General features: G+C 58.0%; 1 protein-coding gene across 5 annotated transcripts in view; it reads right to left on the reverse strand.

The window, feature by feature from the left end:
* The window catches only part of MGRN1 (mahogunin ring finger 1), a 54735-nt gene that overhangs the window by 6123 nt on the left and 29256 nt on the right, over positions 1-19356 (reverse strand). For 2 of the 5 annotated variants that reach the window (XM_036091197.2, XM_036091213.2), the window contains exons 6-15: positions 14126-14192; positions 13349-13398; positions 11124-11171; positions 10398-10466; positions 8588-8747; positions 6883-6992; positions 4610-4675; positions 2751-2977; positions 1188-1305; positions 865-910 (exon numbers count right to left, since the gene is read on the reverse strand). In XM_036091197.2, coding sequence (XP_035947090.1) covers positions 865-910; positions 1188-1305; positions 2751-2977; positions 4610-4675; positions 6883-6992; positions 8588-8747; positions 10398-10466; positions 11124-11171; positions 13349-13398; positions 14126-14192 — 961 coding nt within the window. The other 3 variants (XM_036091205.2, XM_036091222.2, XM_078074876.1) reach the window with 2 other exon arrangements.

A 19356-nucleotide genomic window follows, 5' to 3' on the forward strand; every position in this document is an offset into this window, starting at 1 on the left:
CCCACCCCAGCCTGGGGCTTTTGTTTCTCATCAGAGAAATAGTACATACTCCTGTTTACAAAAACAAGAAGGTAACAGATTTGTCTCCTGCTTCTCCTTCCAGCTGGGCCACACAGTGGGGAGCTAGTGGGGCCCGTGTGGACGCCCCCTCTCGCACAGGTCCCACTGCCGCCCAGAGTGTCCTCAGGGGGAGGTCCCTCTGGCAGAAGGGAGACCCGGGCCCTGGGACGGGCACAGTGGAGAGCCACCTGGTCTGGGCACACGCTCTGCCCAGGAAGGAAGGGATGTCAGGAGAGGGTCAGGCCCATCCTGAGGTGGGGGGAGCCCAGGCCTAAGAGGCAGGAAGTGAAGACACCCAGACTGGGCACCCTGCCCTGGGCGCCAACACTCACACCCAGACCCAAGGCCCCAGGCCCAGCAACCTGCAGGCGGACCCCACATGCTGAGGGTAGAGAGGCCCACAACCACTGGGAGGTCAATGCCCGTTAGTGGCAGCTGGGACTCAAGCCCCAGCAGGCTGAGCTATGCTAAACCCTCCACTCCAGAGAGCTGCAAGGCTCGCTCCGCGGACACAGGGACACGCAGAGGAGGGCCCTGGCTGAGCTGTGCACCTGCACCCGGTGGTCCAGCCTACGGCCCCAAGAGGGACCCTGGGTCCCTCCAGGCGGCGGCTGGGCAGCCCATACGGGACACGCATGAACAGCTGGCCCCGTGCAGAAAACCAGGAGCGGCCGAGGGCTGTGCTCTGGGAGACGGTGCAGTAAGGAGCAGAGCCGGCACTCGCCCTGCCAAACCCCTGCGAGAGCGGCCCGGGAGTCCTCTGACAGCAAGGCCGGGGACACACTCCTCAAGTGGAGGGCTTACCTTGCTTCAGTGCCGACGCCTCGTCCGCCTCCTCCATTACGAAGCTCTAGGAAACAAGGACAAAGTGTGCCCGCAGCTCCGGAGCCGCGAGTGGAGAGCAGGCTGTGCGCGGCCGGGGGAGGGGGTGTGGGGCGAGCTGCGGCCACCACTCCGGGACTTCCCGCACAGCCCCCCTCCCGGAAACAGGACGCACCCCACAGATGAGGGAACCAGCTGAGGGTGCCATGTAAGCGAGTGCTGGAGGGGGGCCCGGGCACACCTCGCCCCCCGTCTGGAGGCCCCCCCCCACAGGCAGTGGGGACAGGGTGACAGAAGGGCCTCACCTCGGGGGAGCTGCTGAGCGCCAGCCCCGCCCCACTCAGCGGGGGAGGGGCGTCCGAGGCCTGGGACAGCTTCTCCTCATCCTCTTCGTGGATGGGGGACGACGGAGACCGCAGGGTGCTGGGGACAGAGAAGATGGGAGTGGAGGACGTGTCGATGATAAACACCAACCCACCAAAGCCAACGCCACCCGTGGGTGAGACGGCACAGCCAGCAGAGCGCCCCGGGGAGGCGTGTGCGCCCACAGAGCGCCCACCAGCAGGCCCGGCGGCCGGACGGACTCGGAGGCATGGGCCTGACCCCAGCTCTGTGCTTCCAGGAGGAGGAGAGCATCACAACGGTAAACCGCTGGAGTGGGGGGCGGGGGCAGCAGGGGAGACCCCCACGCTTCTTTCTAGATCTGGAGTGGCCCGGCCACGTGTGCAAGTCCCCGGGGCCGTGGCTGGTTTTACACAACTTCCAACTTTACTTAAGAAAACAGCACAGGTGATGGAACCAGAGGGTATTATGCTGAGCGAAGTAAGTCAGCCAGAGAAAGACAATTATCGTCTGATCTCACTTCTGTGTGGAATTTAAGAAACAAAACAGAGGATCATAGGGGAAGGGAGGGAAAAATAAGATAAAATCAGAGAGGGAGACAAACCGTAAGAGACTCTTAATCACAGGGAACAAACCGAGGGCTGCTGGGGGGGAGGGGGTGGGGGTGGAGTAACTGGGTGACAGGCATGAAGGAGGGCCCGTGATGCAACGAGCGCATCACGTGTTGTATGCAACTGACAAATCACTGAGCTCTACCTCTGAAACTGATAATACACTCTACATTAACTTGAATTTTAATTAAAAAATAAAATTAAAAAAAAACAGCACGTGTGAGAAGACGACTGTGTCTCGCATGTGTCCAGGGGAAGCATGACTGGACTCTCGGCTTGTTGGGCATAACAAGGGTGACGACATGCGCCTGGTTTCGTGGCGGCCCGGGTTTGGTGCCACAGCTGCTCACCCAGGATATGCCCATGTGACAGCCCCCAGAAAGTCCTGGGACCCTGAGACTCAAGGGGCTCCCACTGTGTCCTGTGTGGCCTGGGACAGGGAGGGACGCTGGGCACCTCTGGCCTCCACCAGTGCATCTTTCCGGCTGCTTTGCTCTCTCTCCTTTGCTGTAACCAACCTTAGCCCTAACCTAACCTGCTACTGGTTCTGTGAGTCACTCTGGTGGATCACCCAACAAAACGTTCTAACTTAAAGCCTCAAATACACCTGCTTTGCACTTTTTTAAAAATATTTATTTATTTAGAGTGAGAGCGTGCATTCAAGCAGGGGGATGGGCAGAGGGAGAGCGAGAGAGAATCTCAAAGCAGACTCCTCGATGAGCACGGAGCCCAATCCCAGGATCCCGAGATCACGACCTGAGCCGAAGTCAGACGATGAACTAATTGAGCTACCCAGGCGGCCCCCTGCTTTGCACTTCTTTCATGATACCGCATGCTTCCCTGACCCCCGCCACAGAACAGGCGGCTGGGCTCCCACGTACCATCCCCCAAAGGGAATCCTGGCACCAGCCTCACCTGTCAGGGGATTTGCTCCTCGCCTTGCCCTTCTGGTGGCTGCTTTCCAGGATTCGATCGATCCCAGAGAGTGGACAGCTGGCCTGGGACAGGCCATCCGAGACGCCTGAGTAGGTGATCTCTTCATAAAGGGGGGCTGAAGGGATGGCCGGGGAGATGGCCCGAAGGCCGTTGAGCGCCTCAAGCAGGGAGATGGGCTCATAGCCAGGTGGGATGCTGTCAGAGCTCTGTGGGGACAAGAGCGGGTAAGGGACGGGCTGGCCACACTCCCTGCCCACTACCCTGGGCCACAAAGCCCGAGATGCTGGCCTTGTGCCCCAGGGATGTTCTACTCCCCAGAACCTGCCTTCTGGCCACCTCTTGTCCACTCCACCTTCCAGGGACCTAAACCCCCCTCCCTCAGAGGGGCGCCAAGAACGCCACAGCAGCACCAGACACCCCCCAGGGCTCCCTCGGCCATCAGCTGCAGCACGCAGCCTGGGATGCCCGAGTGGCCCGCTCTGTGCCCAGATGAAGGAAGACAGGGCAGCTAGAAAAGCCTCCCCACCCCCGGTCTCGGCCAGCCCCTACCTGGCTTTCTGTTCCTGCCTGGCAAGGGTGGAGAGTTAGGGGTCAGAGAGAGCAAGGAGGCTCAGGAGCAGGTGGAGAGCAAAGCCATGCCAAAGGCGGGAGAGGCCAGTGGAGCTGCGTATGTTCTAGACCAGGGAGGGCCTGGCCCCGCAGGGAACTCTGCCCCACACAGGCATCTGGCCCAACTCGAGATCCTCTGTGTGCCTGGAACAAGCGTCCACTGGAGGTGACGCGTGTTCCAGGTGGTTCTAACGGGCACCCCTGGTTCAGAACCAGTCTTCCCCCTTGCTGGGAGTGGAGCAAATCAACAGACTGAGTCTTGCTTTAGGGTTAGGGTGGGGAGACGCCCAGGTGCCGGGAGATGTTAGGCCCCCAGGCCGCTGTGCAGGTGGGACAGCCACCTGCCTCACTCTCACTATACAAGGCCAAGGGCAAATGCCCAGCAGTGTTCCCAGTGTGAAGCCCCTGCCCGCCTGACTGCTCTGCCGGGAGGAAGGGAGAGCTGCCTTTCTGGGCGACGATGGGACAGCCCTGGGGACCAGGGGAAGGCAGAAGGGCCAGGGTAGGGGTTCCCTGCCCTCAGCGAGCACCTCCTGAGTCCCCTGGGCCCCTGGACCCGTGACGCCCTGCATTTGCTCCCAACCTGCCTTCCACTTAAAGGCCAGTAATTACTGTGAACCTCCTTGCCCTCCAAACAGGAAAAACCTCTATCTCCGGGTTGGGCCTCCAGGAACTTCCACCTAAGTTCTGCCAAAGGGCCACAGGGGTCGGGAGAGGCTCCAGGCAGAGGTCCCCACCTGCTCCCCGAGATGCAGGGAAAATGCCAGAAAACCAAGTCCTTGGCCCAAAGAGCTACCATCCAAGGGGAAGAGAGCAGGGGATGCGGGACAAGCAGCAAGCGCGAGGAAGACGGTTTTTGCAAAAACTAGCAGCAAGGGAGCTCCACCTCCAACGTCATTCCACTGCCAGCAAGAAAAAAAAGGGAAACGAGGCCACCGGGGACCACGGGCAGAAGCAGAGCTGGCGAGAAGGGGCGGCCCGAGGCCGGTGCTGCTGCCGCTTGGCAGCGAGGAGCCGAGACACTGGCTTTTTGCCGACAGACCTTGAGCTTTGCTTGTTCCACAAAACTCCCTTCCTGGGCAGGGACGCCGGGACTGGGGAGAGTGGATTGGACAGATTAAATTAGCCAAACACGTTAGCCTGGGGTGAAAATGACTTCCCATACTTGTCATTGGTTGAATCATTAGGGTGCGGGGCAAAGATGTGGCCATAGGGCCAAACACACTTACTGTTTCCCTTTTAGGTTTCTTGCTGGCCAGTGAGGCGGGGTGCGCCTTTGATTTTTTAAAGGGACACTGTCAAGATAAAAATCATACGTTTTACAACTGCCACCCCCCAAACGGCACTGGAGCTGGCGGGCTGGGGGGGGGGAGGGGCGGGTCTCTCAGGTTTGCTGGTCTCTAGGTGTGCTGTGAGCCTGTGCTTGGCAAATGTAACCTGCACGTGAAGTCCGGGGACCTGGCCAAGTACAGATTCTGCAGGGACCTAGGCCTGGACATCTACACAACTCCCAGGAGTTCTGCCGCTGGGAGAGCCCATCCCTGTCCCACTGCCCACCCACGGTCTGGGTCACCCCGAGAAGCAGGTCCTGGTCAGCACAAGTATGAGGTTGGCCAGGCGCTCCCCACAAGTGGGCTCAGCTGGGCACAGGAAGGGGACACTCCACCCCGTACCTCTGTGAGGCTCAGCACTGCCTCATAAACTTATCACCAATGTCCAACTCCTAGAGGAAGCTGAGGAGAAAAATCAACCGCAGATCACCCCCACTCCTCAATGACTGTAATGGTCTCATGGAAGAAAATTTGGGTTCTCTGTGGCACTATGTGGAAATTGCTCATACAGGGAATGTGGCAGAGAACAAGAGCCCATTTATTTGGCTATCTTTACCCTCCGGAGGGGAAGTCACAGGAGCATATAAAGCTTACAACCCAAACCCCAGTGTGCCCAGTAGTGTGAGCGGCATCTCAGCTCTCTCAGGGTAAGAGTGAAAGTCAGGCCAGACGCTCAGACTCCAGGGCAGGGCCTGGGAGGGGCACAGACAAGCAACAGGAAAATCCACCATCCATCCCCGAGCCCCCATCCCTCGGAACAGTGACTTCTCTCCCAGGAACAAATCACATCTCAGGGCTACTCCAATCTCTACTAAAACTGCATTGCTGGGGAAAATAGTCAGTGTTCCTAAGTCAAGCCCAACATTCAAGTCACCGGAGGGCTGTTTCGGAAGTAGTAAGCCCTGATGCCGACAGGGGTCCAGCAGGCAAAACACCCAGTCTGGCTGGCCCAGGAAGAATGGGGGTGATGGGGACCCCACCTCCAAGGCAGCCTTGTGTCTGCTCCAACTGCAAGACCACAGCTTCAAATTTTGAAAGAGAAGCCAGAAATCTGAGTCTTAAGGAAAATGTCCAGACTTTTAAACACTGGTCCAATACTCAGAATCACAGTAGAGGCCAAACACATGACACCCACTGGCCCAGCGCAGAAGCCCATCTTGTGGGTGCGCGAACCACAGGGTTTGGGTCCTTTTCCTCTAAGAATCACTGAGTCCCAACAACGGATCCACTGGCTGACAACCGCTGTGGCCGGCTGGGGCCTAGGAGCTCAAGACCTGGGCCTACCCCTGCCCATCCCGCCCGCCCATGCCAGCCTCCCCTTCCTGCCCCATCCCTGTCTCGTCTTATCTCTCTGCCATTGTCTCAGTACCTGCTTTTCTACTCTCATCCCCGTCTGTGTCTCTCTCCACGTCTCTGTGACTTTGTGTCTCTGCCCATCTCTCTCCATGTCTTTCTCTGTCTCCGCCTATCTTTCTGGGTCTCTTCGTCTCTCTCCGTCTATCTCTTCAGCCAGAGAGCCATCTGTCTCCCCGAAGCCTGAGCCCATCTTCCCTCATCTGCCTGCAAGCTCTACCTCCCGGTTTCCCAGGAAGCTAGCGAGGTGGATGGCTGCCAAGGTGCCCTCCTGTGTCCAGGCTGGGCACCACCTCCAGGTGAGCAGAGAACGTGGGGGGGGGGGACATGTGGCAGCTGCCCACTGGGCGAGACCTCACCTCCTAGGACCCATGCAGTGGCCCTGGCTGTCAGGCTGGTAGAATGACGGTGACGGTGACGGACACTCACACTCAAGGCAGGGTTGCGTGCCGTCAGATGGCCCTTGCTCTCGGCGAAAACAACAACACTCTCGGGACCCGGGGCTCACTGGGCCCAGCCTGGGTCACCCCTTCCACTTCACCACCACCTGTGGGGACCAGCGCTGGCCCACCAGGCAGAGGAGGCCCAGGGAGCCGGCAGGCAGAGAGAGGGAGACAGTCTGGCCCTGCCCTTCCTTCTGGCCACCGACCAGGGCCTCACGACACGGCCCCACTGGGAACCTGAAGCCATCCTACCACGAAGGTAAGCCCTGAGGGCATGTGGACACCTGATGGGCTCTGCAAGTGGGCAGGGGCTTCCTCCAGACCCCCTCCTCTCTCTGCCCCACACCCCCCAACACAGAAGAAAAAGGCACTTACTGAATGCTCGTCGTGGTCCATGTTCTGGGCCAGAACAGGGCTGAAGGAAACAGGGGACAGGGCTCCCGGCTTCTTCCTCACCGCCCGGATCTGCAGAAGGGCCCGGAAGGCTGTGGCAGAGGGAAGGGCTCACATCAGGCAAGGAGCAGCCAGTTCCAGCACCACTGAGGCCCTCCGGGCTCCAGGGACACCGGCCACCCACCCACCCCACCGAGGTCCTAGAACAAGCCATGTTTCCAAATCAGAGGCAAAACAGAGTCACAACAGAGCAGCCCGGAAGAGAGACAGAGGAGGCCAGCAGTGCACGACCCTGGTTCAGGCAGAGCTTCTGGGGCAACAAGCAGGGCGCCACCAGCCTCCCACAGGCCGAACCCTGGACTATACACGCAACAGTGCGTCTGTGTCACACCTGGCGACCCGCTAAAAGCTCAAGGTGTGCCCTGGACACTGGCCAGTCTCCTCCTGAGGTCATACCAAGGGCAGGCAGACGTACGTGTGTGAACGCCCCTGACGGCACAATCTCTACACTGGAAAAGCAGCAGCAGCAAGAACTGGGACAATAAATCAGGACGCAGGCTACTGGTCGTCCTGGACTGTCAGTTCCCCTAACAGGAGTGTAACGGTGATGAGAAGTGCAGCTTGCGCACACGGTACACGGCTGCACACCGTACCAGCACCTGCCAGGGCGCCCATGTCCCCAGCGCTGACGGCAGCTGCCCCAGGCTGCAGGCCTCAGAGACAAGGGCCCCGGGGCCTCCGCACCAGGCCGTGGCCGAGAATGCCCAGGACACAGGGCCCGTGGGGGAGGCTGGCCTTCGGCCCCCGCTCCCCTGCTCCCAGCCTGTTCCTCCCACGGGAGAGGCTACTGGCCCTGCCGCCTGACCCTCCAGGGCCAGCACGCCGGCCCCCTGCAGCCTCCCCCACCAACCCCTGAAGTCTCATCAGGGCTGGACTCTGGACCCCCAGACTCCACAGCCTCATCCTCTACCTCCACACGCTCGGCCTGCCCTGTGGCCTCTGCACACACCCGTCTACCCCAGGGGGACAACAGGTGTAGACCCACCCCTGTGCCTTACTAGGCTGTGAGCCCCAAGACAGTGAGAAGACAGGCATGGCAGCTGCGGCCGCAGGGCTGCATGCTGCCTCAGGGGCGCGGGGTGACGCACGAGTACTCCCAGGAGGCCCCAAGGAGGCCGACCAGCACACTGAGGTGTGAAAGGGCAGGAAGGCTTTCTCCAAAAAGCCGTCCTCGCTCCTCACCCACACCCTGGGCTCCCTTGCTGCCGGGACCCACCTGCCAGCTTGACGCTCATTTTGATCCAGTGGGACTTTCTGCCCTGAGAATGTTTAGATTCCTCCACTGGAGGACAAACACTTGATTCAGAATTAGCTTTGAGAAAACGTCTGCAGTGCTCCAGGAAGCCCATCCCTCCTCAGTCAGCTTTCCACCTCACCAGGTCTGGTCTTTAAATCCAAACGTTTTCCACTTAACGACCGGAGTCACTGGCCAACGTCTATCTGTCCGGTTCCAATGTCACTGCAGGCACCCGCCCTGGCACAGCCTTCCAGCCGCTAACTCCCGAAGTCTAATTTTCGGAGGATGAGAGCCACGCCATGTGCCAGCGTGGTCGCCGTGGGTCCCAAGCACCTGTGCCCAAGGTGGGCGGCCGCCAGCCCCCCGGGCCCCCCGGGCCCCCCCACTCACGCAGCCGACAGATGGGGCAGTTGCTGGCCTGGTAGCGCAGCGTGTCCGCACACGAGTTACACAAGCACAGGTGCCTGCAGGGCAGGATCAGCGTGTCCCGCAGGTCCGACAGGCACACCACACACTCGCTGCTGTTGTCGCTGTTCTCCTCGTCCGACGGCTGTGGGGACACCGAGGCACAAGCGTCGGCGGGCTCCCAAGGGCCGCAGGCAGGGGCCAGGACGGGGGGCGGAGCAGGGAGCTGTTCCTGTCCCCGGCCGCCCCACCGGCTGTCCCCCACTTCCCCAGAGGGAAGCCCAAGAGGGCGGAAGAAGGTCACCGTGGAGCAGGACTCCTCGGGAGATGCGGCCCAGAACTGACCCAGCCCGCGCCAGCCCCAAGACAGAGAAGAGAATGTATGCCCCACCCCCAACACACTCTCCAAACCAAGAAACTCGGGTCTCGTTCTACACCTCAGAACCACAGAGAAAACGTGGAAACGACCCAACAGTACGGAGCATATCTTGCAGAGGACGCCCACTTACAGGGCTGAAACTGAAAAAAAACAGACAAGTCTAACTTGTCTAATGAAAACTAGTGTCTGGATCAAGAATCAGCGAACGACGGCCCCACCACCTGTTTCTGTAAATCAGGTCTGACGGGAGCCCAGCCTTGCCCCCTCGTTTCGGAACAGCTATGCTGCTTGTGCATTATCTGTGAAATCAGGGCACGGAACAGATCGGACAGACGGCCAGTCGAGGCGAAGACACGCACTCCCAGGCTGTTTAGGGGCAGCCGGCCCACTTGTGGTGTTCACGCAGGAAGCACACTGGGGCGCTCCTTCGAGAATAAGGGCCTGACCAAATTGCCCTGACTTCGGCTTTCAGCCGGTCTCAGCTGTCACAGAAGTTCGCATGTAGGACTTCCAGAAACTTCCAGAAACGTTTAAAAAGAGATGGCAGTTTCCCTCGTGCCTTTCACAAACGATGACAAAGGTACAGGCTGAGTCTCTGCCACCCTTCCCTGGCCGGGCCAGACCACAGCTCCGTCAACCACATGCTCTGGCTATAGGCGCACAGGGGCTTGCGACTGGGGGGCGGGCCAGCTGGTGAGGGCAGCGCGGGCTCCCCCTGAGGGGGTGCGAAGGGGCCCCACACACCAGGCTGTCCCTGCCCACCTGATGGCTGGCAACCCAATGACATTAACAAGTCAGGGAATTTGCTGGAAAAAGAACAAAATGCCCACAAATTCTGTTAACTCTTCTATTTATTCATTCATTACTGTTATTATTTTTAAGTCATCTCTACACCCAACGTGGGGCTCGAACCTACAACCCCGAGATCAAGAGCCGCACGCTCACCGACCCAGCTAGCCAGGTGCCCCTCCCTATTAACTCCTTTAAAAAATTAAGGAAAAATGGGCACCCGGGTGACTCAGTCAGTTGGGCATCTGCCTTCAGCTCAGGTGATGATCCCAGAATCCTGGGATCGAGTCCCACCTCAGGCTACCTGCTCACTGGGGAGCCTGCTTCTCCCTCTGCCCTTCCCCCCCTGCTCACGATCATGCTCTCTCTCTCTCAAATAAAAAAAATCTTTAAAAAAATAAATAAAAATAAAATAAAAAATTAAGGGAAAATGGAGTCTGGGGTCGCAGGGCCTCCCAAGGAAGGCACACACAGGGACTAACTCATCTACCACCAGCCCACGGGGCCCTGGCCAGGGCTGGGGGACCCAGGCAAGCCCCTCCAGGAGCCTGTTTCCGTGTAGGTGGAAGGGAAGCTGGGGAGCGAGCTCCTCCTGCATTCCCAGCAGATATCACCACAAGCACATACCTTTGTCTCCTGGTTGTTCTTGTTCTCGATGCCGTAGATCTCCTGCAGCAGGTAGCTGACCCGGTCCACCTGGAGAAGAGAGAGGAATCTGGGCACTTGCCAGCCCCCACTTAAGGGCTCCACTGCACCCACATGGCCCAACGCCACTTTCCAGGGGCCAGGCTCGGGTCCCAGAGCAGGTGTGGTTTGAAATTCTGTCCACCTGCCCCTCAGGGAGTGGGCCCAGTGCCAGGAGAAGGGCGGAGAACCTGCTACCTGCCCAGCCCACCCAGGAGCCCGGGCAGTGGGGGGGGGGGGGGGGGGGGAGTCCGGTGGTTCTGCCCACCAGGGGGCATGGAGCCAACCTCTATACGGGCCAGGCAACCATACCCCATGCCCACCTTGCCATCCCCCTCCCCAGAGAAAAACCACTTTGGACCCACCCGTCACTTCCGCACAAGAGTGACCAGAGTCAGACCTCACGCTGACCATGTTCAGAAGTGGTCTGAGTCGCTGCATTTCCCACACAGCCCTACGGACGCAAACACTCCGTATCAAGCCAGACAAGACTTGGGGCTACGAGTCAATACTGGGACATGGTGGGCACACACATGCACCCGAGGAGGCAGAGCCGGATTTCCCAGAGCCCAGACGATGACTCTGCAGAGTGAGACTGTGTGTGTGTGTGTGTGTGTGTGTGGCTTTTAAATCAAAAAGGGGCCACAATATTTCTTCTACCAGACTTACAATTTGCTTCTGCTTTAAAGGTTTCACAGAGAAGCTGCCGTCAACATGCTACAGGGAAGAAAGACAAAGATGAACTCAGTCAAGCTGGTATCACTTAGCACTCCCGCCGGCAAGCTGAAGGCCCTTCCTCGGCCGTTCCACATCCATGGCTGAAGGACGGAGCCCGGCCAGGTCTCTCCAAATGTGGCCCTCTGACTGGGCCTCCAAACTACCTGGAGGTCTGCCTCCTGGGTCCACCCAACTCTCTGGGTAGTGCCCAAGCACACTCAGGCTTACAACCATCGGGCAAGTTCTGACAACAGAGCAGAGCCCCCAACAGCAAGCAGCAGCACCTGGATGGCAAGAACTCACACAGCCCACTTCTGACCCCAAAAGGGCTTGGTTTTGTTGAGAAGACAAACATACACACGCATGTGTATACGGGAAAGCCCAAAATCCTAAAAACTCTAACAACTAAAGAGGGTAAATGTGTCTGGTGGCATCTGGGGAGACACACCACCCAGAGTTCGAGGTTAATGAAGGTATGAGATCTGAGATCTCATGACAACACCAGTTACCCCTCGGAATCAACTGATTCCAGCGCTCAGCATTTTCAGTATGATGGATTCCAAATGTAAAGCAGTTTCTTACTGGGCTCTAAACCGGAAGCGCAGGTGGAGTTTGCCGTCGACGGCCCACCCACCTCACCAGAGAAGCACACAGCAGTTACCATCTCTTCCGACAAGGCCGGGCTTGGGGAGTGCAGCCGGTGAGGGAGAGGTCCGCCTTCTGCCCTGGGTGCTCCGTGCCACCACAGCCCCAGGGTCCAGGGGGAACACAGGACAAATAGGCCACAGGGTCTTTGGGCCCAGCTGTCCTAACTCCCCGGGGAGTCTGGAAAGACCCAGATCACAGGGAGGAGCTGGGCGCTGCCCTCAACGCTCTCAAGGCTGCAGACACACACCGGGCTGAGGAAGCATTAGCAGGTTGCCCATGTGTGGTGCAAAGCCCAGAAAAGCAGCCCGAGCCTGGTTTCCTCATGGGGGGCGTCCCTGATCCTTGTCCACCCAGGCCACAGGCTGATGCCGGAAACACTTTACAACTGCAGAGTGCAGGCCAGTGTCAAAGAGCCCCGGGGGGAAGGGGCCGTCAGACATGACATTCTCCAACAGGGGACACACCCCACTACCTCCAGCAAGGGTCTCCGTGAGCAGGGATTTCTGCCCTGCTGCATTAACACACACACACACAACTGCCTGGCCCCCATGAACAGCAGTGATTGGTAACTGGGACTGTCCCTAGACCCCATGACATCCTAACGCAGAGACGATGGTGAGGCTGACCATTCTCTCCCCACTGCACCCTACGTAACGTGGCCACAAAACATGAACAGCTGGGGAGACTGGGGACTGGGGTCTGCATGGAAGAAACGGGCAAACATCTAAGTTCAAATATGCATCAGGCCAAAGGTAATATTAAGTGAATCCTTGCATGTAAATGGCCTCTGTATGAGAGGCACCCGCAACCCAGGGACTCCAGGAGGGCCTGGATGTTTTCTTTTTGTACCACAGAGGGTCTGGGGCCACGCTAGACAGGTGGCAGACCCTCAGCAACCCCACCAGCATTCACTGAGCATCTACTGCATGCCAAGGACACAAATAACAAGGGACCCAGTTCTGTCCTCAAGGACATCAGAGGGTAAGTACCACAAATGTCTGTCCCGGAAGTCTGAAAGGGCCCAGTGGGGAGTGAGGTCAATGCAGGCCTGCGGGACCGGGTGACACAGCCACCTGGAGGCAGGGCAGAGCATGCATGTGAGAACCAGGCCAGGCTGAGAGGCTCCAATGGGCCTGGTGGGAAAGGCAGGGGTCCTGAGAGGTGACAACCTGGATGATCCGTCCACATCCCAGAGAAAAGCTGGTCTGTGATGAGAGCCCTCCACGTGGGTGTCCGGGCCCCTGTGCTGGTAGGTTATAGGGAGTTCCAAATGGCTGGCCTCCCTAGAACACGGCCCCTCACCACACACTAGATGCCCTTTGAAAACCCTTCCAAAGGTGGTGCTGTCTTGAGGCCCGGCCTCCTGGAGCCCAGAGTAATTGGAGTGCCTCCCACCTGCCCCAACCCTCTGGCACTAGGCCCATCTGGCCAAGCCCTGACCCCAAGTTCAGACTTCTAGTCTCAAAACACCTGCGCTCCCTGGTCACAGGCATAGGCAGGGCTCCCTGGTCACGGGCAAAGGCACTTACCTTTTCAAAGGCGGCCAAGAGCACGTGGGCGTGGCCGGTCACTTCCACAACTGCCCGGGAGAGAGAGGAGGGAGCGGTCAGAGCCGGCCTCAACCCCTCCTCTGCCCCCTTCCCTGAACCTCTCCTTCTGAGCTGGAGCTTCCCTATGCTCTCAGCTGGAGAGCCCAAGCCCACAGGAGGAGCGTCCTCATCTTGCCTTCCTCTGCCTACAGGGCCCACTGCTCCCACTGGCCATACCTCCCCAAAGCGCCTCCACGTGCCGCCTCCTGGCTCTGCACAGAGGAACATTCCGACAGGGCTGAGAAGCCAGGACTCAGCCGGGGCGGGGGGGGGGGGGGGGGGGTGCCCATGCTCTAGGCTGGGGGACCGCAGCCCACAGTAGTGGCACGGGAGAGACCCAACAAGACCGGCAGAGGGAGAATGGGCCGGTCAGCCAATCAGCGTGGCCTGACGCGCTGACAGCCCCCAGCACGGGGCCCGCCCTGCTCTGCGCCTTCTCTGCTGTCTCCCGGCATCCCGCTGAGCGTGGACCACCACAAGCCGAGGCCTGGCTAGCTGCTGTCACCGCGGTGGTGAGTCGGTGGGAAGGAGCTGAGTTGGGAGAAGGAGCTCAAGAGGGGGCCCCGCAGCCCAGCTCGGGGCTTAAACCCCCTGGCCCTAAATGTGCTGAGTGGGCTGAGCTGTCTTTCACCACTTCTGGAATAAACTCCTCCCTGCTGACTGAGGTGAGAAGGGCCCACAGCCCGAAAGGGAGACGGACGAGGAAAGGCCACTCACCATCTCCTTCATCCACCACGGCCTGGATGACCACTGGAAACATGCCCCGGTCCAGGTCAAAGTTCAACTGAGGAGAAAAGGAGGCGAGAACAGTCAGACTGAGCTGGAGGGAGGAGGCGCGGTGAGCAGGATGGTGCCGCGGTGGAGCTCACAAAGTCAGACAAAATGGCGAGGGAAGACAAGACAGCTGGCTGCACCTCTTTTTCCCTTTTGGCAAAATCGATAAAAATGATTAAAATGGCAAATCTGCGTAACTCAGTAGCACTAAGTGCATCTGTAAGGCCACGTTAACCACCACCACCATCCATTTCCAGAGCACGCTCATCGTCCCAACGGGAACCCTGTCCCCATGACCACACACCCTCCCCACCGGGTAAGCCCCACGCCACTTGACGTCCACGGATTTGCCTGGTCTGCACATTTCACGGAAGTCGGACCTCACAGCACGTATCTTTCCCGTCTGGCTTGTTCACTGAGCACCACGTTTTCGAGGTTCGCCGCACACATCAGTGCTTCCTCCCTGGGCTGAGTACTGCTCTGCTGCACAGCCAGACCCTGCTCACCCATTCGCCTGCTAAGGGACACCGGGGCTGTCCCCCTTCAGGCAGCTACGCACACCAATGGACGGCATCTGTCTGAGCCCCGGGAGACCCGGTGTTCAGCTTCGTAAAGAAAGTGCCTGGCCTGCCTCCCCAAGGGCAGAAGGAAAGTGGCCACAAAGCGGGCTGCGTGGCTCCCGGCTGCTCCCTGGCCAAAGGCCACTCTCCTCCCCACACACATCTACCTGGGCATGGTCTCCACATCTGCTCAGCAGCAGGGGCCACAGGCCAGGATCCACAGCACAGACGCGACCAGCTGAGGACACCCCAGGCAGGGCTGCAAAGGGAGGCCCAGAAGGTGCCTGTGGGTCCCAGACTGCCAGTGGGAGGTGGGACTGGGAGGGACCAGGTACTGGGATCAAGACTGGCTCCACCACCTGAGCCTCAGTTTCCCCGTCTGTAAAACAGGGATAAAAGCTGTGCCTGGTGCGCGTGGTGGCTGAGAAAACACGCAGTGAGCACCAGCCATGCAGAGCTTGGCATGTTCAGGCAGCAGGAGCTAAGGGGGACGGTGGCCCAGAAGGGCCTCACGGAGAGACACAGGGCATGGACTCCCAGGCATGCAGGACTCTAGGAACCCATGTGCACACTAGCTCCATGTGGGGAGGTGGAGGGTGTGTTCAGGCCCCCCAGGACCCAGCCAGGCCTCATGCTCGCTGTAGCCTCAGGGTAAAGGGCTGTACCATGGAAATCCAGACTTTGAAGAGGGAAGGGCCCCTCTCTGCAACGCCTGCCTTGCTCTGGGATGACTCATGGGGGGTGGCAGAGGTGATCACCTGAGACAGGAGATACAAGTCATCCACAGCTATGCAGGGGACAGGGGCCCCTCTGCAAGCCTGTTTCTGCCCTCCCCACCCTGAGTCAGGGCACAGGGGGCCATCCTGCCGTGACCATCCTGCAGTTACCCTGGTGACGTGGACACTGGGTGACGTGCAGGCACTGCCCTTCCAAGGGCTGTAATCAAGCCCAGGAAGGGGAGGGTTCAAGTAAGAGCCCGATGGGGAGCAGAGCTTTGTGCACACAGCCTACTTGTCCCTGCACGTCCGGTCAGTTTCTGGAATAGAATCCCTGGTGCTGCTGGGGGGCAGGGGGCGGTTAACAACAAGCTCAGGGCTCTGAGAAGCCACGAGTGACTGGCATTTTCTTTCTCCCTTGCACACTGAGTGCAGTCTCAGCACCAGTCGTGTTTCGCTGGTCCTGGTCTGAGCGGTGGCTCCACCAGCAGTGACCCGAGCCCTGCTCTCCGGTCTCACGGGCACACGGGGCGCACAATGGACAGACCCTGGTCCTCCTTTCTTAAGTCATACTGAGACGTGTTTCGCCGCTCAACCAAACTGTCCTGACACAGACACTGTCCGAAGGCTCTGTGGCGGCAGGCCTGCTGGCGCCTCTGCTAACATTCACCCGGCGACCACAGCCACGGAGCCCAGGGCAGCGGCCGACGCTCGGTATTCCTTAAACGGACTCGGCAAGGCCTGAGAGAAGACCCGCCCTGGTCGGCCCAGGCTGAGGCCAGGGGAGCGCGACGGAAATGAAGGGACACGGGACCCCAGCTCTCCCTGGCACCAGGGCCCGGCACCGCGCCGCCCTCGAACGCCCAGCCATGACAAGCCTCCACATAGGGAGCTGCCACCCCCCACCTGCCAGCCAGTTACGTGGCCTGTGCCTCCGAGGCTGGCGCCACAGCCACATCACACCAGGGCACCAGGGGCTGCAGGGCTCAGGGGGTGAGGACCATCTCCCCTAAAACGCCCCGCACCCGACTCACTCCCTGGAGCTAAGTACACTGGGGGAGGACAGTGAGTTGCGCCCACCCCACAGTCTGAGGGGAACATTTATTTTTAATGCAGGAAGAGAGGCTTTTCTTCGGGGAGAGCAGCTGCCCAGGTCGGGAGGAAGAACTGGTACTGGCCGGAGCCACACTGGGCTGTCCAGCCCAGGCCCCACTCTTCCCCGACGCAAGCACGGGTGGGAGCCTCGCCCATGGCACCTCGGGCTCTCCTGCCCCAGAGGGGCATCCAGAGAAGGGTCTCTGCAAGCCCTAGGCCAGACGGACACCGAGAAATAGAGAAAAGGCAAAGGACAGAAGAGGAGGGGGACGTGGCTCTCACGAAAATAAATGGAAGCCATGAGGGGTTTGGTAGGGAAACCCAGCAAAGAAGCCACTCCAGCCACCAGGCCATCTCCAAGATGTCCACAATATGATTCAGTAAATAAAGTTACGCATGTGTGGGAACGGGGGGATGTGGGAGATCTCCATGCCTTCCTCTTAATTGTGCTGCGAACCTGAAACTACTATAAAAATGTCTTGGGACCCCTGGGTGGCTCAGTCAGTTAAGTGTCTGCCTTCGGCTCAGGTCATGAGCCCAGGGTCCTAGGATCGAGCTCAGCAGGGAGTCTCCTTCTCCCTCTCTCTGCCGCTCCCTCTGCTTGTGCATGCGCTCTCTTTCTCTCTCTCTGACAAATAAATAAACAACATCTTTTAAAAAAAAGTCTAGAAAAAATAAAATTAAAGGGGGACTGGGGGGGCGCCTGGGTGGCTCAGTTGGTTAAGCGACTGCCTTCGGCTCAGGTCATGATCCTGGAGTCCCTGGATCGAATCCCGCATCGGGCTCCCTGCTCAGCAAGGAGCCTGCTTCTCCCTCTGACCCTCCCCCCTCTCATGTGCTCTCTCTCTCTCATTCTCTCTGTCTCAAATAAATAAATAAAATCTTAAAAAAAAAAAAAAAAAAAAAAAAAAAAGGGGGACTGGGTGGCTTAGTCGGTTGAGCGGCTAACTCATGATTTCGGTTCAGGTCGTTATCTCAGGGTCCTGAGGTCCAGCCCTGTGCTGGGCCCTGCGCTCAGCAGGGAGTCTGCTTCTCTCCCTCTCCCTCTCCCTCTGCTCCTCCCCCTGCCCCCTTTCACTAAAATAAATTGTTTTAGGGGTGCCTGGGTGGCTCAGTCGTTAAGCATCTGCCTTCGGCTCAGGTCATGATCCCAGGGTCCTGAGATCGAGCCCCGCATAGGGCTCCCTGCTCCGTGGGGAAGTCTGCTTCTCCCTCTGCCACTCCCCCTGCTTGTGTTCCCTCTCTCACTGTGTCTCTCTCTGTCAAATAAATAAAATCTTTAAAAAAATAAAACAGATAAATTGTTTTAAAAAATAAATTTTTTTTTTAAAGATTTTATTTATTTGAGAGCGAGCGAGCATGAACAGTGGGTAGGGACAGAGGCCAGAGGGAGAAGCAGACTTCCCGAGGAGCAGAGAGCCCGACGATCCTGGGATCATGACCTGAGCTGAAGGCAGACGCTTAACCGACTGAGCCACCTAGGTGCCCCAAAAATAAATTAAATTAAAAAGCAAATCATAGCCAAGAGAAATGAATACATCCACACAAAAATTTGTACAGCATTGTCCATTAATAACCCAAAGCTGGAGACAACCTGAATGCCCACCCACTGATGGACAGATGAACAAAACGTGGTCCAACCACACAGGGAGTGTTATGAACCACAGGAAGGAACACGGTACTGACCCCTGCTACAACATGGATGAAGACACGGTGTTCAGTGACAGAAACCAGTCACAAAAAAAGGTCACATACTCTATGATTCTGTTTATGTGAAACGTCCACAACAGGCAAATCCAAAATGACAGAAAGTAGACGAGCGGCTGCCCGGGGTTGAGGGACTGGTGGCGGGCACAGCGTTTCCTCTGGGGCTGATAAAATCGGATGGTGGTGATGGCTGCACAACTCTGAATACAGACCTTCTGCAACTTATGACAGGGTTACGGCTTGAGAAGCCCCTCATAAGTTGAAATGATCAGAAGTCGAAAATGCACTAACGCACCCTGCAGAACTTAAACGTGCTCGGAACACTGACATCAGCCTACAGTTGGGCAAAATCGCCTCCCACAGAGTCCATTTCATAATGAAGTGCTGAGCAGTATCTCATGTAATATAGTGAATACCGTACTGAAAGAGAAAAACGGGATGGCGGTCAGTCTGTCGGTCGTTCACCCTCGTGAGCACGTGGCTGACGGGAGCTCCGGCTCCTGCCCCCGCATCCCCAGGGAGGACCGCGCTACAGATCGCTAGCCCAGCGGAAGATGCAAATTCAAAATTCGAAGTAGTTTCTACTGAATGTGTTATTACTTTAGTGCCATTGTGAAGTTGAAAAATCAAAGTCAGGGCGCCTGGGTGGCTCAGTTGGTTAAGCGACTGCCTTCGGCTCAGGTCATGATCCTGGAGTCCCGGGATCGAGTCCCGCATCGGGCTCCCTGCTCGGCAGGGAGTCTGCTTCTCCCTCTGACCCTCCCCCCTCTCATGTTCTCTCTCTATCTCATTCTCTCTCTCAAATAAATAAATAAAATCTTTAAAAAAAAAAAAAAAAATCAAAGTCAAACCATCTTAAGTCAAAGGACCATCATCTATCTGGTAAATCTCACTGACTGTACACTTTAAAAGGGCAAATTATACGGTATGTGAATTAGATCTCAATAAAATGTTTTTATTTTTATTTTATTTTTTTAAATATTTTATTTATTTGACAGAGAGAGACACAGCGAGAGAGGGAATACAAGCAGGGGGAGTGGGAGAGGGAGAAGCAGGCTCCCCGCTGAGCAGGGAGCCCGATGCGGGGCTCGATCCC

Source organism: Halichoerus grypus, chromosome 6, assembly GCF_964656455.1.
Source record: "Halichoerus grypus chromosome 6, mHalGry1.hap1.1, whole genome shotgun sequence".
In the NCBI taxonomy this organism is placed as follows: Eukaryota; Metazoa; Chordata; class Mammalia; order Carnivora; family Phocidae; genus Halichoerus; species Halichoerus grypus.